Raw genomic sequence first — 25,209 nt, 5'->3', positions numbered from 1 at the left:
ATTTTCGGATCATTAAAAGTATTGACAAATCACTACACCAAATTGACGGTTTTGAGACATGTGTTGTCATTATCTTTTGAGACAATATAAGTGTCTCAATTTTGGCGTAGGTAATGTTTTGAGACTGATATAGAGACGCTTAATTAATGTTTGAGACTTTTGTATGTGTCGCATAAATATTTACCGACGGTTTATTTCTGGTCATTTAAAACGACGCAAAAATTAATTGAGAGACACTTATACCCGTCTCAAATAAAAATCATATTTAAAAAAAATTATATTCACAATTCCTGCACCTGCACATCTGATTTCCTACACCAGAATATAGGTATCTAGCCACTCCGTTGATTCCCAATCAAATATGAAACCATTATTCAATCACTTCTATTATAACATATGTATCCATCCATACAATCAATCAATACTACTACAGATGTAAGATGACTGAATTTTAACAAAATAAACTATGGATGACAGGTCTGTCTCTACAATTTGGGATCAAAGTTGAGCATATTTTGGGTTTCTTGTTCAATCAATGTCACCGGACTTCACCATGCATATGCAGTGGATACATTTTCTACAAGAACTTAAGAAATTACCGACAACTTTTTCACTCAAATCATTATGCTTATCCAACTCTGTCATCTTGATTTCCTTATAATGCCACCTGGAGTAAATGGACCATCTCTAGGAGTCAGTTTACATACCAAAGAACCAGAACAAAAAACAGGACAAGATCAAGTGGGCACAATTTTCAGACATACCTTTATGGAGCATCTTGTTCCGATCTTTCCACTTCTCTTTAGTCCAGCACCACCTAACATAAAGTTTCCCTTTTCTTCTTCTGAAGATTTGCCAAGTCAGTCTGCAAAGAGAGAGACAATAGAAATAATGAAAACTGTTAGAGACCTGGTGCTATATGTAAAGTAAAAAGGTCAAAAGACAATTTTCAGTTCTGAAAGTGGATCAACAGTTGTGGAAACATACATGAAATCAATACCTCAATGATGTGAAATAGGTATGTTAAAATCCAGATTCAGATTCAAATATTTCAAATTTCATAGGTTGAAGCACATTGAATGGATAAGTCATATGTGGATGGGTTGCTTAATGGTAAGTGGTAATAGAATGGTCAAGCGTCTAAAACAACTATTGTACTAACTTCAAGATAAGAAAGTATATAGTCATACCTCATCATATTCTTTATGTTGTGCCTTGGGTTGCTTCAAAGGCTTAGCTTTTGCACCTACAAACAAAGAAATTTCCAAATCAGATCAAAGGGATCCTTATCAAGGACATCATAAATGAATAGCGGATTTCAAGAATTTTACTTGACTTGAAAAACATGATTCGATATGTGATTACCAGTAACAGATACTAAAACTAGACCTGTTACACAAATTTCAAATATGATATTCTGAGTAAAACACAAAATTTTAATTGTTTGGAAGTAAAAGTACCAATTAAGATGCTAGAAAACAAATTCTCTGGCTCTGCACCCACCAAAATTTTTAGGATTGCATCTACTTGATCTTTTTCTTTGGCCTCAACTGCAGTTCAAACAAGCAAATGAAGACACAAGTTTGAGCATCATCATAAAGAATATCAGAAACCCTACATACCTCAAATGGAAATAAATCTAGTAAAATTAAAGACAGTTTCAACTTTTGCTATTTTTTTCCACAATATAAAACTCGGCTGATTTTCTATTTTTTCCATGATATAAAGTCTAACCTTGTTCATTATAATGCTTCATAGAATATGAAATCGAATTTGACTAGGGAGAATAAGAGGGTGGACTAACCGGAAGACCAACAATGACGGAAATCTTGTTGAGTCCGACTTTGGGGTCCTCTAAACTCCCATATGTAGTTCCTTCCATTTACACAAGACAACTTTGATTACAATAGAAAAATAAAGTTTAAGTGTAAAAAGTTCTTAGTGTGCAATCATACCAGACCTCTGACTAGGGTAACTACGTGAAGGTTAAGCAATAGAAAACTTCGCGAGTCTCTGACAGCAATAGCAGTAACCTGTTTAATCCTGCGCTGGTAAACATCCCAGTTGTACAACAAAGTGATGATGACCTGGCACAACAACATCTAATGATTAGCGAAAGAGTTCAAATAAAATATGATAAGAGAGAGTTGGAAGTCACAGATATACCTTTGTTATCATCACCTGGTCCTTTAAGAATTATCAGTAATAAGGACCTCTATGCTTGCTTTAGCATTATCGAGATCCTTTTGGAGAAGTGCACTGGCCTGGAAATATTAGCTTAGAAGTTAGTATTCATTGATTTTTGTTGATATAAATACTCGAGGTATTGAAATTCTGCGATAAGACATGTGACTGTAGCTCAATACTGATATGAAGTTCACGATAATCGACAAATTTCAAAGTTGAAAAAATAATATTAATTAACCAAATCACTTGGGATGTTCCCTTATGTGGGTTTACTAAGCCAACTAAACCCTTGCTTGATCAAAATAAAAGCTTGATAAGCTCTGGCTCAAGCATCTACAACCAAACCAGTTTTGCTATCTTATCTAATCTGAATAAGCTTAAAAATTAAAATGCAGACTTAAAAATGAAACAATAAACAGAACCACCTCTATTACTCTTCTTTAAAAAAAGTATGCACCTATATTTAGAACCCGGTGTAGTAAGTGTTCATAGACGAGAATCTAAGGGAGATATTTTAGCATCTCTAAGCACAAATGTACTAAAATAGTGTCTCTTTATGTCTGCCTTGTTGGCACTTTCAGATACTCCAAAAACAACATAGTAATCATGTAAATAGCCAAATAAAAAAGCCTGTCATTTTTGTCACTAGACAACATAATGAGTCACTGTCATGTGGGAGAACTATCTGAGGCTATGGGTTTAATCAGGTGGAGGAAATGCAATCACAAGATTTAGAGATATTTTCCCACAGTCCCACCAACCTAACCTGCTGCTTTAAAATATCAATTCAACTAACATTACTTAACCCCCAATATTTTTCCTAGGCAACCAGGGAAACTTACACTTATACTATAAAATATATGATGACACCATGGGAAATCTGTTACGTACCCAAAGGAAGAGTAAAAAGTAAATCAACGCTCACACTTTCATCTCTAACAACAAATCTTGTTCCTCGACAGGTATGTTGAGTTCTAGATGAACCCGCTGCAAATAGCGCATATACTGAATCTTGAGAAAGCGAGGTTGAACTGGTTGAAGCCAAACACCGCATCTGAGTTGAAATCCTAAGGACGAGTTGAAAATTACAGGTGCTCAACATATAGATAAAATCCACAATGCACGTAAATAAAGCAAGTCATTTTTTTTACTCTCCATATTTTCTTTGCTGCAACTCAACCACCTGCAACGAACATTGTGTATATGAGCTACAAAAGTTATGGATTCAAGATAAGATCAAGCAAGAAAAGAGCGAAAAAACTGTAATGACTTATGCTCATATTAGCAATTGCATTGATAACTACATGGTAACCTGTAAAACTGGGGCCTACTATAAATCTTCTCAGTATAGGCCATTATCCAGGTTGAAAATCATGATACCCATGTCATGAAAGATATAGAAATTCAATACGGACCTGGATTTTTCTTGTATCTCACGAACGGAAACGGACAAATTTGGTAATAGACCAGGCGAGACTGTTGATAACTGATTGAGGAAAGCTGAGAGTAACACTTCATCGTGAATGCATGCTTCAGGTAGTAAACCCTGAATGAATGAAGTAAGTGGATAAGAAACACGAAAACTGAATATTTCATAATATGTAAGGATGAACAACTCGGAGGGATAATGAGGATCACATGTGATTATTCTCACCTAGAAAAGAGCGGATGATAACACTCCATGACTTGACAACACAAATTCTGAACTTTTGCATAATCGCATAAATATGTTGGTAATTGTTATTAAACTACACCAGCAAGCAGGGGTATAATTTGGTTGGTTTTCGAGAAAGAAGCAGGGATGTAATTGTATGATAATTATGTCATCAAACCGTTAGGACGAGAGGGACCAAGACGTACGCAGAAAGAACATTTCAAGTGGATGCTTACAAACGAAGAAAGTCCTTGCTTGAAAAGGCTCGATCCTCCGCAGTGCATGAAAGCAATCAACCTGAAAAGTAAATCAAAGCAAGAAATAAGAACATGTGTATAGGTAGCCACGAACGAAAGCATACATGGCTTAAAATAAAAGAATTCTTTCAGTACCACTAGCTAAAAGGATACCGTTGAGGGTGGGAAAACTATATTTATAACCACCATATTTCACAACACTGAAAGAAAAATAACTTACACATGATAAAAGGACATTAGTAGTTACAACAAAATACACATATCACCTTCCATGGACAACCAAAGCAGAAACACAAGTTTTCAGTTTCAAAATTTATTTTAACACTCAATCTACACTGAAAAGACAACAATATTAAGTTGAAACTTAATACATTAACCCCTCTCTCAGCTCACAAACAAAATCCAAGACTCAAAATCTTCCATGACAACACACAAGAAAATATCAAAACAAATACTACCATTTTCAGTTGAACAAAAGGTTAAAATCAAAAATTAAATATTTAAACCCTTCGGAGACATGACCAAAATTAAAAATCTCACTTCATAAAATTGAAATTATAAGAATACCCATGATTCAAAACTCTATGAAAGCAACTAAACAAGCACATAAATTGTAAAATCTAGAGAGAAGCATATCATACGAACTATATTGCTCACAGATTAAGCTTACATCAAACTCAAAACAATCAATAAGGTTAGGGTTTTATACCTGAATCTTCTCTGAATCTTCTAGGTGTCTGTACCTCAATCTTTTTCTGCAATTTCAAAATTAAAAATTAAAAATCAATTTCTAGGGTTTAGAAAATCAGAATATACAAATCTGTAAAATGGGCCTCATACCTGAAATTAGATTATTCAAGCTCAGTAAAAACGGGTATTTATTTCCGGTAACATGCTTGAAACAAGTTTTGTTCAATTTAGGGTTTGGAATCAGAAGAAGAAGAATAGATCTGAGTTCTAACATGCATATTCATCTACAAAAGGGATTTTCGATCGATTTAGGTATGAATCTATCTTTGATATATTGTAAAGAGGGGTTTTTTTCTTGGTTTCTCTCACTCGATTTCTCTCTTTCGGTTTTTTAACCGTCTTATTCGCGTACGTTTGCAACTCCGAACCCAAGTCGCGTATTATGTGGCATTCCCGGATTATTCGCGAATCGTTCACGAATTTTACGTATCCCGAATGATACACGATCGAATATTAAACATGTTGTAATTTTTATGAAACAAAAACGATTGAACAAATTTGAAGGTGAAGGTGAGAGAGATCTCAAACTCACTAACCAAGCATCTAAACCACCATACGACGTCCTCTTGGATAACCAATGTTGTATATATTATTAATATCATCATATTGAGTTTATTTTTTCCTTAAATAACTCACACATGCATAAAAATTGGTCTATGACCTTATAAATACAAATTATTTGTTATATATAGATACCGAATTTTCAGAGCCGAACTCACATTTACAAATCGAATTATACACGTACGTATGCCGTTCCGAATTAATGACGAATCACGTCCCGTTGACCGAATTTTGGACTTAATTTGAATTTTACAAAACCGTATAATACTCGTACGTTTGTCGTTCCGTACGTTTGCCGAATCCCGAATTGCTAACTAGGGTGAAGAGAAGAAAGAAGAGAAAAGAAGAGAAGAATCTGGAGAGTTAGATTTTTATCAAAAGAAAATTAATATTAGTGTCTAAATTTAAAGACAAAAAAATATGAATTTAATATATTGCCTAAATTTTGGACAACCCAAATAAATGGGGGAACCCAAAATAAATGGTGTAAATATAAATTTCAAAAGAATTTGGTGTGAGACAATGATATGGGTGAGAATTTGTGAGGGAAATAATTTGAGAGAAATTATAGAAAATTGGAAAGAGAGGGAATTTTGGTGTTTTGGAAGGAAATATAATGGAATCAAAATGATAAATTGATATATGTTAAAATAAGTTATAAATATTTAAGACACTTCTAAGAAAAAAATTAAGACAATTGTATGAGTAGTTGAAAAATCAGAATTAAAGCAACTCATATTTTTAATCTGAGACTCTTATATGAGTGGAAGCACTAAAGACATGTATATGTGTCTCGAATCCAAAAATTAATATGTCTCAAATCAGGCCATATGGTGTAGTGAATACACAATGAGGTGAAGGGGATTCTGATTCTGATTCTGAAGTATCATCACGTGAATCACTCAAATCATAATTACTAAACTCAAAAAAAAAAAAAAATAATTCCTCCTCCTCCCCTCCGCCTCCTCCCCCCCCCCCCCCCCCCCCTCCGCCCCTACTAATATAACTCACTAATCACTAATTAATCAGAATCGTAAGACTAACACTAATTAATCATCACACTAATTAAATTAATCATTAAGGATAAAATAGATATTTAAAAAAAAATCAGATAAGGGGTGATTGGAAATTACTACCAATAACCACCCCCAAAACTTGAGAGTAGTCCCCAAAAAATCGTTCCTGATAAAATCTTAGGTAGTGGGAAAATGTAGTTCTTGGGCTTTTGGGCCTGGCTTCGCTTGACTGTGGTTTCGCTCATGGCCCCTGCTAACAGATTCTTTTCCATTAGAGCAATTGCAGTGGTGCGAGTATAACCAAAGATTAAAGACCAAAAAAAACGACCAAAAAATAGTTTAGTCTGCAGTGTGACGCTACGGGACGAAGACTAAATTTGATCGAGCGTAAAATAAATCACCGCGTGAAAACGGGCGGATAATCCAGTTACGTTTGATTTCTGGGCGGACATATAAATTACGTTTGAGACGGGCATACGTTAAATTTACGCCTGACGACAGGCGTAAATATAAATTACGTTTGATGTGGGACGGGTTTCTAAATCACGCCTGAGTAGGACGGACTTTTGGCGTACGTCTGAGTGGGACGGATTTTTGGCATACGCCTGAGTGGGACGGAGTTTTGTTGTACGCCTGATGATAAATGTGGCGTAACAAAATTTCACGCTTGAGTGAGAGAGCCATTTGTGCAGCAAAAGATTTAAACTTTCTATACTTGGAATTGTTTTTAATACTGAATGAGGTTTGGGCAAAGCTTTATGGGTAATTAACATGAAACGAATGAGATCTCTAATAGTAATCAAATGGGTTTCACTCATTTCTCTTTAGGTTCTAATGATCAGGCGTAATACAAAATGAATAAAAAAGTTTTGTTGTACAAATGTCCGTCTGATTATGGTCAGGCGTAATACAAAATGAATGGGCGTAAAATCTATGTCCGTCTGGGTGGGACGGAGTTTTGGTGTACGCCTGACTGTGACGGAGTTTTGGTGTACGCCTGAGTGGGACGGAGTTTAAATCAACGCCTGGCTTCGGGCGGATTTTTCCTTCACGCCCCATGAAACGTACATTTCAGTTACGCCCGTCTCAAACGTAAAATTTAATTACGCCCGTCTAACAAACGGATACCAAATTTACGTTCGTTAACAAACGTACTTTAAATTTACGCCCACCAACAAGCGTAATTCAAATTTACGCCCGACTATATTAGGATTTGGGATTTGGTCTCGACCAAATATGGTCTGGGATTTGGTCTTGATCTGGGATATGATCTTTACTCCGTCCCACTGCGTTACAAACTCAGCCCAAATTTTTAATTATACTCGCCCACTGTGGATGCTCTTAGGAGACAATCCTATATGTCCATGATGAAGTCTTTTGGAACAATGAAGCAAGTAACAACAAGTTGTTTGATGTCAGACAATTCCTTCTCGGGACTCATAAGAGCTCACCATTTCCTACCTAGTGTCAAGTGCCGAAATTCTAGCCACTTGGCCAAAGCTAGTAATAACTCTCCATGAGTTGTAGGCAAAATGTTCATGCAAGAAATTTTCTAATGGTTTAATTAATGTCACGGTAAGACAAAAAGAGAAGAGACGTAGAGAACAATTCTTACAAACACCGGAAATGAATCTCTCTGTTTTTGAATGGCGTTTTAAATTTCGTCTGGGATATACCCTGAAGTCTGAATGGAAGATCCATATGCACACGAGTTTCAACCTCGGACTACTAGCATTACGTACCAAAGTCTATGCTATTAGTCTATACTCTATGTAGCCATCCATATTGCCAAGTTATGCCGATTTGTATACGCAAAATTCAAAAGATCTTTAATAAAGGTGGAGCTGTTTTGTTAAGTCTAATATATGGACGAGAATGTGATAAACAACGACATATGATTGAGATAAGCAACTGCCATCCATTGTGATAAGCACAGATGCAGAGCTTTTTCCTTGGTGGATTTTTGGGTTGAGATTTCTTCTCTAAGTGGATATCTAGTGTCCTTCGCTATCATCTAGTGATGACAAGAATACTTTGCATGGGACAATAGACGACTAAATCGTCTATAGATGATAGTCGATTGGTGTAAAGAGTCAAGAATAAAATCCACTTTACTGTTTACACATAACTTATAACCAATTGGTCTTTAATATATGGCATGCTTCTTACTTTGCTATACTTTACGATTTAGTGTCTCCCTTAATTGATTGCAATCTTAGTTGTGATTTATCTTAGAAATTTAAAAAAACGACTATCAAATTCAATCTCGATGTTAAAGATTAGTGTCATTGTACATGCAACATGCATCTTTGAACCATCAGATTTATAACTAAAAAAGTAAAATACAAATATCAGTGTGAAGGTTGGACATCGTCTTATGTACACCCCTATAACAAAGATATTTCACATTAGTTTTTAATTACCGTTAATTAAACAAAAAAAGGTGATGAATGTGCATTATATATGGAGCATTTACTTAAGTTCCAAAAATCATCCCTATCTCTTTATGACATAATGAGAAATGGGTGTATATTTTAATTGATCATCACTATCATCCTACAAATTGTTATCATTAATCTAGATGTTAATCCTTATTTGTTGGTTTAATCACTTTTTTCTTTCTCATGTTATAGTGAAGTTAGATGTCATGGTTACATTTTGCTGTGACTTTTGGGGGAACATTTCACACTAAAGTAGGTCCAAGAAAGAAAACAAACAAAAGAAGCATATCTAAAATCAAAACAACACCTTTGAAGAAGATTATCCAACCGCAACACTAATGCATAAACCCCCACTAATTACAACTCCACCACCATATAATATTGTGTGTGCAACTTTGATTAGTGGCCTAATGGGGTTATAGTACTTCTAAATGTTCTATCATTACCCACCACAGGTTATGTAAAAAGAACATTTTTTTGGTTTCCCTTTGATTATTCATTCTGTCTTAATCTAGAATATTAGTAACTCAAATTGGGAGGACCAAAACCTAATGGAATTTTAAGAGGAAAAATTAATAATGATCTGGAGAGGGAATATGAGCTAAAGTGTAAAGACCTTGTATACTTTGTGCATGAATTTTGTAGTTTAGCATGTAAGCTACAAATTAGTGTATGATTAGAATATGATTCTTGAGTTGGTTGGTGGTTGTTAAGTAGGAGGATTATTTTGACTTTGCTTTTCCTTATTACTGCTGCTATCGTTTTCTTTATGCTCCGTCTTAATCTTGTATGGTGAAGAGGCTTAGAGCATCATTAAGTCATCGAGAAATTAGTTGCAGTAGCACCCATTTCATTCCTTGATGGCTGGATCACTTTTTTTGGTAGTCAAAAAGAGAAGATGAGAGGTGATAAGCCACTTTGGCTGTTTGGCACCAAGTATTAGTAGCTGCGAAAGGGAATGAAACCCGATACAGTGGCATTCGGAGTGTGAACGAGCTATACGGGTCGGCCACATTTTGATTGTAGTACACGCAAGTACAGTTCTCCCCCCTCGGTATACTGTTATGTCGTTGAACCGTAACATCTACGGTTTAATGCCGCATGTTGTATGCATTTGATCTACGGGCCGAACCGAATTCCTTGTCAACTTTATGAAACTCACTTGACTAAAAGTTGCGAAACCATCAAATTTTGTTTAGGCTGAGATTGTACCGTCTTGGATGGTTCCCGGCTGTAAAATCACGTTTATCTCGATTATCTGGGTCATCATGCGCAACACTATTGAACTAAATCTTTGATGCGCCTCGGCTCTCAAGTGCGTTACACTTCACCAATCCTACACGAGATTTTGTTGATTGATTTTGGAAAAGATTTCTTATTTCGAGAACTTCAAGTTGCATTGTGATCAAAGATTCTATCCAAAATGTGTACCGTGTCCAGTAATCTATTGACATGAAAATTTCGAGAACTTCAAATTGCCGACTGACTTAAATAAGGGTCAAATATCGAATGATCAAAATTTTGTTGATTGATCTAGGATGGTGCTTGTAAACTAAATTAACCTATCCACGAAATAAAATTGGCCTTCTAGCGGGAAGTATGCTCACAGTGGTCCAACATCTATAAAATCATTTAAAAGGCCGGGAATCTGTCTTAGGGCTAAATAATCATCATCCTGATAACATGATTTCTACATTATAATCCCTAGACCTACGGATGACTACAAACTCAATAAGCCAAAGTTTATCTTGCTAACAAAAACCAGATTAAACGGGATTAAAAATCTAAACCGTTATTCAGAATTTATTTTGTGACCTAAAATCTGAACATAATCCAGAATATTACTATGACACGAAGAATTTGCTTCATGCTACAAAATATACCCCATAACCCAAATTTATTATGCAAATAAAATCTGCATTGTGACCATAATTGCCAGGTTAACGAAACTAAATTTCGTCCTTGTAGTACAAAATCTATCTTCGATCTTGGCTCCACCTGGCCGACCTTTAATGCTCCGCCATCACTATTCCGAGCAGACCTTAATGAGATCAAAATATAATACAAATGTTGATAGATTCATGGGGTGTGGTCATCATGTTAAACCAACTTGTGAAGGAAAAACTTTTTCTCTCTCTCTTTCGAGTTTGCTTTGCGACTCGGTCTCCTTGAGAGTTTGTAACCGATCCACCATTAACAACCTCCTTTCTTCTCCATAGTCTGGTCTTCTGTATCAACAAATCAACAATTCGGACCTGAATCACAATGATTTTTCAATTTGATGTTGGTTGAATAGAGATTGCTTTGCAGATGAAGGATTCAGAAGAAATGTATTCTTCATACCTCTTGAGTTTTTAGATGCATTTGGTCGAGTAGATGAAAATCTAATTATTCCAGAAGCCAGAAACTGGGTTGAGTTCCTGGAATCTCTCTCCGTTTTTCCTCCTGTAAGTACCCAAAAGTTTGAAAGCATCGTACCTTTTGTTTTCAGTTTAGTTCGTCTCCTTCTGTTTGTGGTACCTAGATTGGAAAAAGTAGTAACATCCAAAATCAATTCCGAGTCTTTTGTTCTCTCACAACCCTTGCTGATTAGGTTAAATCTCATTACTTTATATTTCTACACCAAAATCAGTCCAAACAGTTTCCACGGTAACTCCTCATATGACCAAACCCCAATCAACATCATCTACATCATGCCACAATCTGTTTTCTTGTTTCCATAATACTAGCGCTTATAACTATCAGTTTTTATTTGATGGGTTTATCACAACTCCTTTGTACTTCAAAAGGAGCCACATCTGGATCTCCAAGTTGATACAAATAAAGAGATTTAAAGTTATGGATACACAGGTGCTTGTAAATCATCAACCAAAGAAGATAGTTAATCAACAAAGAGAAATTAGTTTGGTTGTAAGTCTGGAAAAGAAAACAGTAATTTTGGTAAACTCCATCTGCAATCTGGTGGTGGTTGGAAATCCTGGGAAATTGATCTGCATATCCACCAAATCGGAGAAATTCAACATCAAAGCTCGGTTGAAATCGGATCTACCAAGAAAAATATAGTCCTAGTTAAGTGTTTTACGGGGAAGATGACATTACTTTCTTCTTCATTTTTTTCACTTTCTTCGGCGAGCAGTTTGGCCGAGTCAATGGAAACCCGGGTTACGGAATCGGAAGCAATCTCAATGGGGAAGACTAATTTGATTCGACCCAGAATAATGTGGATACGGGTCACATTATCTCTACTGGGGACATATATCGCTTCGGGGGAAGAGCCTGTGTACCTGTCTGTTGTGGTTTCTGACAACGAAAAAGTTAAGGGAACGTTTGGACGACACGTAAAAACTTTTGCGCAAAAGGATATGGGACACAAGTTGGGTCTGTGTCTGTGACAGGATTATCTTTTATGTTTTTTAAATAAACGTTTTAAATTTCTTAGTATGGGTCCAGTTGTAGCGAAGTTCAACTCCTTTAGTCGCTTCAAGTATGTGTCGGTGTTAGTTAGTATGTCATTTAGTAGCTTTGGGTTTGTGTCTGTTTTAGTTATTATGTCCGCAAACATGTCTGCCATTATGTGTACTAGTTACTATGAAAATCTAGTTCTAGGTGAAGATTTGAAATTTGGGCGGACAACAATTCACTCTGCAGGTTTAAGATCCATTCGACACCGGAAACGTTTCTACATCAGCTTGCCTCCGCAACAACTTGTACATATGCCATCCACAGCTCCTGTCCAAGTGATCCCTCTCTCCACGACGACTTTCTCTAGCGGGTACTTAGCTTACCAACTAGGGATGACAACTACGAGGAAATTGGGATAGGTTATCTCCGGTGGGCACTTCGTTTGCCAACAAGGGATGACAAAGTCTCAAAACTGTTGCATTCAAAAAATTATGGGCTGCTCTTATGGGTAGTCTTTCTAGAAGAGCTAATAGTCTTAGCCTTCGCATTCTACCACTCTCGAAGTAGAGTGTATCACCACACCTCCAACAAGCAGCTGACATCGTAATCAAGAAGAAGCTAGATGAGTCATACAACCATGCAATCTCATATCACCTACAAGCTAGGAAAGACCCTAATCACGTTGCTTAACATGTTTCTATGTAAGTTATGCTTGGAAAAACCGAGAAAGACCTCTAAACCAAAAGCGGATATCACCAGACCACAACCTTTACCTCCTAGGCCATTAGAAGATAAAATCTGTTTTGATATTCCAAATATGTAAGTTCGGTTTCTTAAATAAATAAATTCCAACCCTTAAAAACAAAAAAAAAAAAAAATGGGGTGGTTTCGGAAGTTGGAGTTAAGCTGCTCCATAGTCCACACTGTGAGACCACGCATATGATTTTTAGGCTTTAGCAAGTAGCGTAGGACCACATTCCACAAGATCTTAGAGCCACAAGTCCGTAATCTGAACCAAGTTTCATTTCCGGTCAGCAGAACTCAAATCAGATCATTAATTATACGACCGACTGTAACTCCCCACCCACCTGCACTAAGTCGTGGGTGGGAATTCTCTTCTCACCTCTCTCTTGCATGCATTCGGATTGGTTATTCCCCCTCATGAGTCATGACTCGTGACCAGAAAACTGTTGATATCGTTCTCTTGAACTGCGGAGCTACTGCCCCCACAGCATTTAAGCAACAAACCCACAGATATCTTCTTACTCTCGTATTAATGTCGCAACCTACCTATGGCTCATGACAAAAACAGGTATAGACCCACAATTGTTTTTGAATATTCCCGCCCCTAAAATAGAAGCAATACCATTTTTTAACCCTGCGAGATCACATTTTTGATATCACAGCAAAACAGCAATTCAAGGAAATTAAATTTTGGTAAAAGAAAAAGCTACCTAACAGGCTAACTCAAATACAAAATGGGGTTCTTCTGTGAAGTTGTAATACTCTGTTTCGTGCCAGCAATAACTGCTATTCATTTTTCCCACTTCATCATCATCACTTCCATATCACTACATAACTTCAGTTACCTAACAGGCTAACTCAAATACAAAATGGGGTTCTTCTGTGAAGTTGTAATACTCTGTTTCGTGCCAGCAATAACTGCTATTCATTTTTCCCACTTCATCATCATCACTTCCATATCACTACATAACTTCAGTTACACATCCCTCTCTTGTCTCTCTACTACAACATCTCTCTCTTTCTTTTTCTTAGTGGGTTTTTTTGTTAAAGGTTTCTATCATAGTTAAGGTAGTTCTGAAGAGATTTACAAGTACTTATTTGAGGGGATCTTAATAGAGAAATTGTTAAGGTTTGTACAATTGTACTCTTGATTTTGGAGTCTGGGTTTTTAATTTGGTGATGAAAAATGAAAAGTGAAGAGGAATCTAGTATGTCTCAACTTCATCATCAAAGTTCTAGTACTGGTACTAGTACTACTGCATCAACTGCTGTTCTAGCAACAAACCAGAAGGTACTTTTTCATTCCCTTGACATGAATTTCATCATAAAAGTCTAACTTTTGGAAAAAAATTCTTTACTGGGGGTGCATCATTAAGTAAAAATGAAACCCCCAAAATTAAAAAAGGCATTTTTTTTGTTTTTTTTGTGAAATAATTTTTGTTCATAATATGAAGAAAGTTTCTGTTTCTGGGTTATCTAATTTGGGTTTTCATGAAATTTTGATTGATTATCTCTATTGGTTTTGCAGGATGATAATTCAAGTGGGATAACAGAAGAAGCCCCATCTGCTCCACACTGGAGACGCCCAAATCTATTTCTAGAGATACCGGAAAGGACAATAGATGAACCGCCTGAAGAATTTGTGAGAATAAACATGCCTCCAACTCCAATTTCTACTCCAACAAGAGCTAGATTACCTCCTCCGTCACCCAGCCCTTCCTCGAGAAGAAATAATACATCATCATCCCCTTACCCTTCATCTAGAGGTAAATCTATGAAGAATTTCTTACCAAAGACTAGCTTCAAGCAGAAGGATTCAACTTTAGATACCGAGAAAGCTTCTATGCTAGCTATAGGAACTCCGGTGGCAGGTCCACAGGAGAAAACTTCAATCATCAGGTCAGTGTCTCTAACTAAGTTTTTTACTCCGAGGATAAAGAGGACATCGTCGTTGCCGGTTACGCCGATTGCACACTCGAACCCGAATTCTGTGCGTGGAGTGAGCGTTGTGGACACGCCAAATTCGACTGTGAGTAAGAGTGGTTTTATGTTCTGTGTAGTAGACCTTGGGCATGATCAAGTGGTCAATGAGTTGTTGTGCATTTTGATACATGATTTTTAGTTACTTTTTTCATTGTTTGTTGCAGAAAAATGTGTTCCAGCATCACATGGCTCGTTCTCTTTCAGTGCCAGACAAAGCAAGAACCATAAGGAGAATGGATTCTCTAGGTGGTGTCTTTCGTGTGATTCCCACAACGCCGCGAGTGACAGAAAGCAGTTGTACTACGTCAAACATGCCACCGACACCACACCCAGGTATCCTTCTATTAGTCACCTTATAGGGGCCTAGATAAGACATTTCTCTGAAAAATCTTCTTAAGTTGAGTGTAGTAGGGGATGATATCTATGAATTTTAGATTCTTGAGCAATGAATTGGGTACTTTCTCTAAGTACTCAACAGTAGGTGTAAGGTAATTTGCTGCAGGATTGATTTCCCTAAACATGTGCTAGACCCGAAGCAAGTCAAAGGCCTCCTTCCCCCTGCAAAGCTTGGTCCACACTCCCCATGTAAATCATTGAGGCTCTGGGTTAGCACTTAGCATTGCTAATGAGAAGCAGCCTTCAGAATAACACCGAGTTACACCATGAGTCAGGGCCATATGAAACCCAGCAACAACTCCATGTAGCTCATGACAAGGGATTCATATAGCTGAAAGTGTACTTAGATGTGTTCAAGGGATTCGCTGATTCTTATTAGCTGATTTACTTGAATGTTGGGATTTAGCTCGTCATCTGCATTGTCTATTCTTCTCCTATTTATCCTTGATTAACTGCATTTTCCGTTACCAACTTATGTCTTATCTTAGTATCTTGGTTCAGAGATCAGTGATGCTGATGGTGGTGAAGATATTGCTGAGGAAGAGGCTGTGTGTAGAATATGTTTTGTTGAACTTGCTGAAGGAGGTGACACCCTCAAGATGGAATGCAGTTGCAAGGGAGAACTTGCCCTGGCCCACCAAGAGTGCGCTATAAAATGGTTCAGTATTAAAGGCAACAAAAAATGCGAAATATGTCAGCAAGAGGTTCAGAATCTTCCTGTCACCCTTCTTCGAATCCAAAGTGTTCAGATCCGCAATCCAAACAGAGGTCAGCAAAGAGTGGTTCAAAGATACAGGCAAGTGAAATATGACATAATGATTATAGCAACAAGGAATTTATTTTTTCTTGAACTCGTCTTTTAGTTTCAAAATCCTCATTCAGTCTGCAATTTATTGCTAGTTTGATCCAAATCTCCATGACATAGCGAACTAAACCATTCTACTGCAACTCTTGTCAGGGTTTGGCAGGATGTTCCTATTCTTGTCATTGTCAGCATGCTGGGATATTTTTGTTTTCTCGAGCAGCTTTTGGTAAGACTAACATCAGCTTATGGTTGTACTACGTTTTTTAGTATCTTCCCTAGAGCACTTTTTCTTAGCTATTCCTCTTTGGCAGGTTGGTAAAATGGGAACTGGTGCAATTGCTATATCACTGCCATTTGCTTGCATTTTGGGTCTTCTTGCATCTATGACATCATCAACCATGGGTAAATAAACCTAAAAGTTTTTATAGCCTATAATAGTTTTCTCCAGATAATTGTTATCCTACAGTTTAGACTAACTTCGTAATTGCTTATGTGTTGCATAACTGTCACATCCAGTGGAGAGAAAGTATATCTGGGTCTACGCATCAGTGCAGTTCGTAATGGTGGTTTTCTTTGCTCATATTTTCTACTCATTGGTAAGTCGGATGTTGTTTTCTTCGTTATTGAGGTACAGTTACTCAGTTAGAATTATGTCTAGTTGCTTAGGTCCCCCAACTGGATTTATATCCTTTTGATAGGTGTAACCAAACAAATAGACTTAAACATAAAGCAGTTTCGAAGTCAATTACTTCCACAAAGCCATTTGCCTTTTGGATATGTGACTAAACCAAGCCAAATCCATTGAATGTATCTATGATTTTAGGCATAACCAGTCCAAACTTTACAAGTAAATGACATTTTCTCAAACCAAAATATAACATGTGTTGTTTGCTTTTCCGTTTTCCTTGAATCTGGATTTCACAGCTTCATGTGCAATCTATCTTGTCAATCCTACTTTCCACATTCACGGGGTTTGGCCTTGCCATGAGTGGTAGTTCTATATTTGTGGAATTCCTGAGATGTAGAAGAAGGTGGCTTGTTTGGTCAACTAATCGACGTCAAACCCACCAAGGAACAACAACACCTGGTTCAGATCAACAGCCAGAACAAGAGCAACCAACACAGAGAACTCATTCTAACATCCACAATGAAGTCGGAACCGCAAATACAGTCACTATTTGATGAAGCTGATGTACAGAAATTATGTAATACCTGTCTCTCTCTTACTGTTTAGTCTATGCAGACATTTCATCAATAATTCGGATTTTGATCACCTGAGTGAAATGTTGTATGCAAAATTAGTGCCGCTGCAGTTGGCAGTTATATACAAATCTTACTTTTCCTACAAAAATTTATAAATACCTGAACCTTGCTTTTCCTACAAAAATAAGGATGCAATGCACATGAAGATGCTTCATGCCAACAAGCAGCAATTAATTGCAGAGTGAATCATTGTGACGCATATCATGTGGCGAATCTAGAGTTTAACTTGTTTATGGAAAGCATGAAACCTAAGATTAGCCGACTTCTATATTCAGGACTGGAAGCCTTTCCTAGTTTGATTTCCCTGCTTCTATATTCAGGACCTTGGACGCCTATATATACCAATCAGATTATTGATATTCTTTGCATCTTATAAGTTTAATAGCTAGCTTGGGTCTGAGTTGAAGAAGCACAAAAGTCTGTCCGTGATTTTGATTTTGAGAGATCGTTGAAACATGGATCATGAGGATGATGAGTGGTTAAACTTTGATGATGGTGATTACTATGATGATCCGAATAGGTTTATAACAAGGTTTGATTTCCCGGAATTTCATGGAGATAGTTCGAATACAGATGTGTTTCGTGATTGGTGTGAGGAAGTAGATAAAGTATTTGATAAAAAGGATGTCATAGAAGATCCATTAAAAGTTACACTAGCAGTTTCTTGCTTCCAGTCTTCTGCATTGGCATGGTGGAACGATCTTCAACTTCTTCGAGCACAAAAAGGATACCCAGAAATCACCACTTGGAACAATCTGATTCGTGAGATGTACCGTCAGTTTGTGCCGCTTCCTGTTTATAAGAGTTGGACATGAGGAGGAGGAAGAAGAAGAAGAATCATTAAGAATTTGCTTAATTTTTATTACATAATTGTGTTTTCGTTTTTTATTTTTCTCGAGCTTTTTTACCCAATTATATATAAAACATGAAATTTCAGAATTTATGAATTGTAGAGTTCAATAATCTTTTTATAGTAACATTTTTTTTTTACTAATGAACAAAGATTGTTTTTCTTTCCGATGAATGAAACAGTCCTGCAGAACCCCCCCCCCCCCTCCAAAAAAAAAAAAAGCTACAAAAATAATGCCGCGCCAGGTAGGGGTCGAACCTACGACTTTCTGCTTAGGAAACAGACGCTCTATCCACTGAGCTACAGGCGCTGGTGTTTGTTAGAGTAGTCATTTGCCAAAACGTGGAGGAGCTGATTGTAGAAGTGAGTTTAGCAATGCTTGGCACTTGTACATGAGAGTTGGCATGTAACTGAACTTGATCAGTTTCGTTTAGTTTTTATCTTTAACCATACTAATGCAGCAAGTACAAAAGTTTCTCATTCTTTTAAAAACATGGTATTTTTAGGGGCTGATCCCGAAAAAATTAGGGGCGACTAATAAGACAAAATAAAGTCATCCAAACGTAAAACGAAGCCATCCCTTATCTTTGATTTTTCGAAATGGCTAATATGTCCTTATACAAACGGTAGTTTACTTAACTAATCGGTAGTTTATGTGTACATATGTAATTTTAAGTTTTGTTACTTTGAAATGAACTATAATCGGTAGAAATGTGTTCATGTCTATCTACCGATTAAACAATCGGTTGGAAGGTATTCTGTTAGACTCTCGATTATTTGCATTTTTGTAACCAGATTTTCCTTCCACACACATAATCGGTCGTAAATATTTTATAACCGATTGTGTGTGTTTTTCGAGGCACGGCTAGTAGTTTTTTTGAAAAAAAAAAACTAGCCGTTGGAGTTTAAATCTATATAAGGAAACTCATCTCTAACAACCCATTTGCACCAAGATCTCTACCTCTACTCAATTCAAAGTTTAAAACATTCCTCATTTGAAGAAAAACATGGTTATTCCTTTTTCCCAAGAAGAAGATTGTGATATTTATAGAGCATGGGTTGTGGTAACAATTCATGATCGTAATCACTCGCTTCACAAATCGGAATCCGAAGAATAGTTATGGAACCGTATTTTAAGGGTATTTGAGGCGGTAGATGGTAATCGAATTGGAAGATCGTCCGATGACATTAAGATAACAAAGAAGACGATCGATAAGGAGATTGACAAACTTGAAATGAGGAACGATTTGTTAGGAACGCTTTTCCTTGGTGGACGTATGAAAGACGAGTAAGTATCTTAGTAACTTTGACTCAAATAGACATTAGTTAGTACTAATTTATTACTTATTTGTAATTTCAGAGAAACCTTGTTGATCACCCGTATGTGTCCCTCTACGAGAAATGATTTGAACATGAAGAATGTTACAAAATCAAGAGAGACAATTTCTATGGTCACCGAAAGTGATGATCTGTTTTAAGACTTTTAAGTGATTGTGATAGTATGGATTTAGGTGCTTTTAATCGAATTTGCAATGTTGCGTCTGTTGAATTTTATGTAATGGTTATAATGGGAAGTATGTTGAATGAAAACATCTACCGATTATGTACAGTCGATAGTTACTGTTATCATTCGATTATTAAGTTGCCCCAAATTTTGATTTTTCCAAATCTCTAATTTTTCAAATTTTTACACTTCAATAATCGGTAGGTTAGTATGTTCAACTAACTTCCGATTATTAAGTTGAATTTTTCGAATTTTTACACTACAATAATCGGTAGGTTAGTATGTTCAACTAATTTTCGATTATGAAGTTGCCCCAAATTTTGATTTTGCCAAAATCTCTAATTTTTCGAATTTTGGAACTTCAACAATCGGTAGGTTAGTATGTTCAACTAACTTCTGATGATGAAGTTTCCCCAAATTTTGATTTTGCTAAAAGCTCTAATTTTTTGAAATTTGGCACTACACTAATCGATAGATTATTATGTTAATCAAACTAACGAGTATCAAGTTGGACAAAATTTGGAGTTTGGCTCGGAGTAATCGGCAGTTTCTGAAGTTCACCAAACTTCCGATTATTAATCGGAGTAATCGGCAGTTTAGGAGAACTGTAAAATCCCAATGACCATAATCGTAAGTTATGTATGTAGCTTGACTCTTGATTAAACAAAATCAGTAGTAAATGAGATAAAAAAAATTCCGCTTATTAGGTATTTTTGTTACAGGAGAACTGTAAAATCCCAATGACCATAATCGTAAGGTATTATGTAATTTGACTCCCGATTTAGCATAATCGGTAGATGTTCATGATATTATATCATCTGATTATTATGGAAAATTTAGCTTTTTGAAAAGCGGGGGTCTAATAACCACACCTAATAATTCATTTGGCAATTTGTATGGACTAACTCCAATATACTTTCAAGAGAATCAACTAGACAGCCAGACTCAATCTTGAGAAAAGTATATCAAAGAGTTATATCTCAATTCAATCCGCAATCAAACAAATAGGAATTTGTGAGCCCGATTGAATATAAGAAATAACTTGGACGGTATCAAAAACCAATATCAAAGTGTCAATCAATTTAATCAACAACCCAACGGTCGGATTCACAATTGATTGAACTTACGCACAACCTATGATATTTCAATTATATAAACAAATATAATACGGAAAAGAAATAACACAGACACCAGAAATTTTGTTAACGAGGAAACCACAAATGTAGAAAACTCTCGGGACCTAGTCCAGAATAAACACACACTGATTAAAAGTTGTTACCCCAATTTCCTACTACCTATTCGGACTAGATGTAATACCTGCTTCAGTTGTATTCAAGAACTTATAGAAATCCTAGCACAACATCGATTGTCTTTAGGAATTCTTCTCGTAAATATTCTAGCAAAACCCAAGGCTCTCTTTAGAAGATACAACAACACGATTGATACGATTCGATTTTTTGTTGGCACAAAACACCGGTTTGATTTCCCTTTAGATGTGAATCAAGGTTTTGGAAATCTTGTGTTTGTTCCGAACGACTACCAGATAAAAGTAGAATAACCGAAACAAACTTGTAGATTAGAGTTTTAACTTACAATCAGTATGCGTACACACAAGGAGCCTGTGAAACTGATTTTCGTAAGTGAACTTGGGCGATTCCAAAGATCAATTTCCAAGTTAAGAAAACCCTAATAAGTCTACAACAAAAACAACTAGAATAAATCTAGAGATATCATGTTTAAAACTTCTTAAGGATTCTTACGAGATACCTTAATCGAAGTTTTCTTTCTAGCTTCCGATTTCGACTTACAAGTGTTGGTATACGATCGAAAACTGAAATCTACCAAAACCTAGGGTTTATGATCAACAACTCTTGAATGGTTTTATATTAGAAGTTAAAACCTTAGAATAGACAAGGGTGACAAACCTAGATTACAAGTTGTATAATCAATCACGAAGATTAGATCCAACTCGACTTTGTGATCCCCAATACAAAGAATTTTATTTCACTCTTGTTCACGAAGAACAAAAGACATGGAAAACAACCTTATGAAGCTTACACCAATTTTCCAAAAGGGGATGAAAACTTGTAGCACTCATGAACCCTTTATTTATAGTGAACAATAACTTGGAAGATATGAAAAACTATTTTCCTTTTTCAAGATTCTCCTAATTTTGGGAGTCTTTCCTAAGTTACAACTCTTGCCAAAATAATTAAATAAATAATTAATTAACAAATATTGTATTTATGTGAGTAAATCACATTTTACCTTAGGAAGGAATCACAAACACTTTAATATGGTAATCAAATATGTTTGGAGTAATAGCTATCTTTCCTAGATAAGGAAACATCAATTACATGACCAAAAATGGCTTCTAGTCACGTAATTGGGCTCAAGTCTGTGAACCGTTACAAACAGCTCGTGGATAGTTTCCTACTAACAAACTGTAACAATTACAGAAACACTTATAATTGTTACTTTAATAAATCACTCAATAACTTCATCGTTATAACTCGAAAATGAGAGATTCTTTGCTCGTTGGATTCGTAAGCTCATTCACTATAACATGAGAACCTTTCCAGGGATAAAGGTTATTGTCACAAAAGTCGTGGCTCATAACCTCAAGTATATATACAAAAATGTACATTTACCGTCATAAGAATTGTTCCATAGAGTGAGCATTTGTTTCGATAGATTAGAAAGGTAGAATTGAACAAGAATCCAAATGAAATCAATTATCGCATACCTTTGTTGATGAAGTCCTTGTTGATGTCTTCTTGCAGTCTTCAAACTTCATCGTTCAAGGATAGCTTCGATTCTACTTCTTAGACTTAATCTAGTCCGAAACTATCTTTAGTATACTAAATCAAGAATGCATTTTGGCAACTAAAATTGACAACTAACTTGACATACCAACGCTAGTGGGTTCAACCGAGCAATGTTCTAACAATCTCCCCTTTTGTCAATTTTAGTGACAAAGCCATTTTACATATGGATTGTACTTGTTAAAATCATTACAACTCCAAAATCCGACATGGTAGATTTCCTTGGTTCTTCAAATATGCGTGTGTTCATCCTGTACTTGTTGAAGATCCATCACAGTATTATTACACAACATCAAAGTTCAATTGTATCACAACTTTGACAATAATACTACAGTGATATGTATCACTCCCTCTTAGTCAATACTTCATCTCACAATGAAAACCACTTCCCCTTACATAATGATCTGTAAACCATATGTATTTGTAGTGTGAACTACACATTAATTCTCCCCCTATAAATCTGTCTACGATAATAGATAAATTTGTCTCCCACAGATAAACCTATGAGTTTTTGTTCCGTCTTTTGATAAATAAAGGTGAATGAGAACTAATTTATAACCCACACTTATATTTTCGAAGAACAGCCTAGAATTATCAATCACCTCACAATAATCTAAATTGTATGGTAGTGAAACTAGATATTGTGGAATCACAAACAATGAGACTAAGATGTTTGTGATTTCTTTTTATCTTGCCCTGTCGGAGATATAATCTCAAGTAAATTATTGAATTGTACTCGTATGATAGAAAGTGGCAAGATCAGATCGCTCAACTACAAGAGAAGTAGTTTCGGCTGGCTTCACAATCCCAATGAAGTCTTTTAGTCGTTAACCTACAGGGTCTCGAGAAGAAACCTAAGGTTAAAGGAGAATCGACTCTAGCAAAAGCAACTAGTATCACACATGAGGTGTGGAGATTAGTTTTTCCACTTGCTAGATGTCTCATTTATATAGTTTTCAAACCAGGGTTTGCAATCCAAGTTACCTTGGTAACAAAGCATTCAATATTAACTGTTAGATGAAAAACCTGATTCAACCAAGCTAATATCTTTCAACCGTTAGATCGAAACTTAGCTTGTCACACGCAAATGAAATGTATTCATTTAGGTTTGAGTAACCATACCTAAACGTGTACACTTAGTTGGTTCACAAATAGTTAATCAATGGTTAGCCATATTTGCATCATATTTATCAACCGTAATTGAGTTACGGTTTGTTACTCAAACAACCATACCAACCGTAAATAATCACGTGTCTTAAGAATTTATCAAATAATGATTTACGGTTCAAAAGTTAAGTTGACACACCAACCATAGGGTAGTTACGGTTGGTCTCGATTTATTAGTTACCAACCGTAGTTTAGTTACGGTTGTTGTCCAAATTTAATTACCAACCGTGACTGGTTTTACGATTGGATCTTCCCCAAATTTAACCAGTTATGGTTGGTATTCGATAACTTACGAACCGTAACTAAGAGTTACGGTTGGTCACGAGCAAAATTGCAACCGTAAGTTCTTCTGAAAATTTAAAAGTTTTGATTTTGTTATGTACTTTAGATAATTTTGAGCGAGAAAAAGCTAATGGGAACTAATTTAGAAGTATACCGGGTCACTGGAACCACTCATTTTGGTTGAGTAAAACAAAATCTAGGGTTTCACAAATATCACAAAAGTTTTTCTTTTTCTTCTCCTCTGAACTTTTTTTCTTTTAACTCTAAAAATCTGATTTTCTTTTGATTTTGAGTTAATATAAGTGAAACTAATCATTAACACTAAACTTGATTATCATCACTAAACTAGGTTATAAATAACGAGGGTTAATTTGTCATTTCCAGTTTTTTTTTGGATAAGGGACACCTTAAATGATCATGCAATGACCCTTTTTGTTCTATTAGAATGCCGCCCCTCTGATAAATCATGCCGCCCCTATAATAAGCTTGTTTTAAATTTGATCTTTTAGCCAAGTAATTTGATTTTTCACTTGGGAATATGATGATAGTTGGAATTTTCACATGAATAAAAGTGAACTTTCACTTTGGAACGGATGATGAAAGTTGGATTTTTCACTAAGAGAAAACTTGCAGTACATAGCATGATGCGTACAAAGAGCAAGGCTCCTCAATAGGTAGTTTTTATTCAATAGGATTCGGGGTGCTCCGAAACAGATGTTGTTCCAATTACCATCTAATTGTCATGTGAAAATTCAGATTATAATCCATATATAAGGTGAAAGATCATCCATATATAAGGTTAAAAATCAAATTATCAGATACATATAATGGTGAAAGACCAAATTATCAGATACATATATATGGTGAACGATTCAAACCTTAATCACTTTGAGTCATCGAAATTATTATCATCCAGTTGGAATTTAGTGCAGCAATAATCAAATGTAATACGTTTGAAGTTAATTTTAAGAAGTTGACTGCAAGATGATAACATAATAATGCCTTTAGTGTTGTTCCAATTCAACAACAGGGTTATTAGTTTCCAGGAAGCCGAGCATGACTGCAACAACATAAATAAAAAATGAACATAAAAATATACAAACCAAGAGGACTGATAATTAA

At 35.9% G+C, this 25,209-nt stretch overlaps 1 protein-coding gene, 1 long non-coding RNA gene and 1 other non-coding gene across 6 annotated transcripts; 1 reads left to right on the top strand and 2 right to left on the bottom strand.

Annotated features, from left to right (window-relative positions):
* Positions 1-348: 348 nt before the first annotated feature.
* Positions 349-5,143, bottom strand: LOC113309002. 4 transcript variants are annotated; one of them, XR_003340258.1, is made up of 12 exons: positions 4,939-5,143; positions 4,808-4,853; positions 3,842-4,138; positions 3,603-3,733; positions 3,079-3,370; positions 2,167-2,264; positions 1,956-2,087; positions 1,805-1,875; positions 1,461-1,550; positions 1,191-1,246; positions 765-865; positions 349-667 (listed from the first exon to the last, which is right to left on the bottom strand). It is a non-coding gene; the product is annotated as an uncharacterized LOC113309002 (long non-coding RNA). The 4 variants fall into 4 exon arrangements; XR_003340257.1 differs by having other exon boundaries at positions 1,961-2,087; XR_003340256.1 differs by having other exon boundaries at positions 1,805-2,087.
* Positions 5,144-13,852: 8,709 nt separating this feature from the next.
* On the top strand, positions 13,853-17,541 carry LOC113310793. Its single transcript, XM_026559578.1, has 8 exons — positions 13,853-14,303; positions 14,541-15,041; positions 15,160-15,328; positions 15,893-16,187; positions 16,350-16,422; positions 16,508-16,598; positions 16,713-16,792; positions 17,121-17,541. Exons 1-8 carry the CDS (start codon positions 14,199-14,201, stop codon positions 17,376-17,378), a joined length of 1,572 nt encoding a protein of 523 aa, XP_026415363.1. The 5' UTR covers positions 13,853-14,198; the 3' UTR covers positions 17,379-17,541.
* A 1,005-nt stretch (positions 17,542-18,546) lies between these two features.
* TRNAR-CCU lies at positions 18,547-18,619 on the bottom strand. Its single transcript has one exon. It is a non-coding gene; the product is annotated as a tRNA-Arg (tRNA).
* Between the last annotated feature and the right edge of the window lie 6,590 nt (positions 18,620-25,209).

The sequence above is a fragment of the Papaver somniferum genome, chromosome 9, assembly GCF_003573695.1.
Source record: "Papaver somniferum cultivar HN1 chromosome 9, ASM357369v1, whole genome shotgun sequence".
In the NCBI taxonomy this organism is placed as follows: Eukaryota; Viridiplantae; Streptophyta; class Magnoliopsida; order Ranunculales; family Papaveraceae; genus Papaver; species Papaver somniferum.
This window is presented reverse-complemented; position numbering and strand designations above follow the sequence as displayed.

Bases quoted from the DNA above. Each gene is read 5' to 3' on its own strand.
- LOC113310793 (XM_026559578.1), top strand. From the start codon at position 14,199: ATGAAAAGTGAAGAGGAATCTAGTATGTCTCAACTTCATCATCAAAGT. The intron at 15,042-15,159 runs GTGAGTAAGAGT...TGTTTGTTGCAG, and splicing joins TGGACACGCCAAATTCGACT to AAAAATGTGTTCCAGCATCA. The intron at 15,329-15,892 runs GTATCCTTCTAT...ATCTTGGTTCAG, and splicing joins GCCACCGACACCACACCCAG to AGATCAGTGATGCTGATGGT.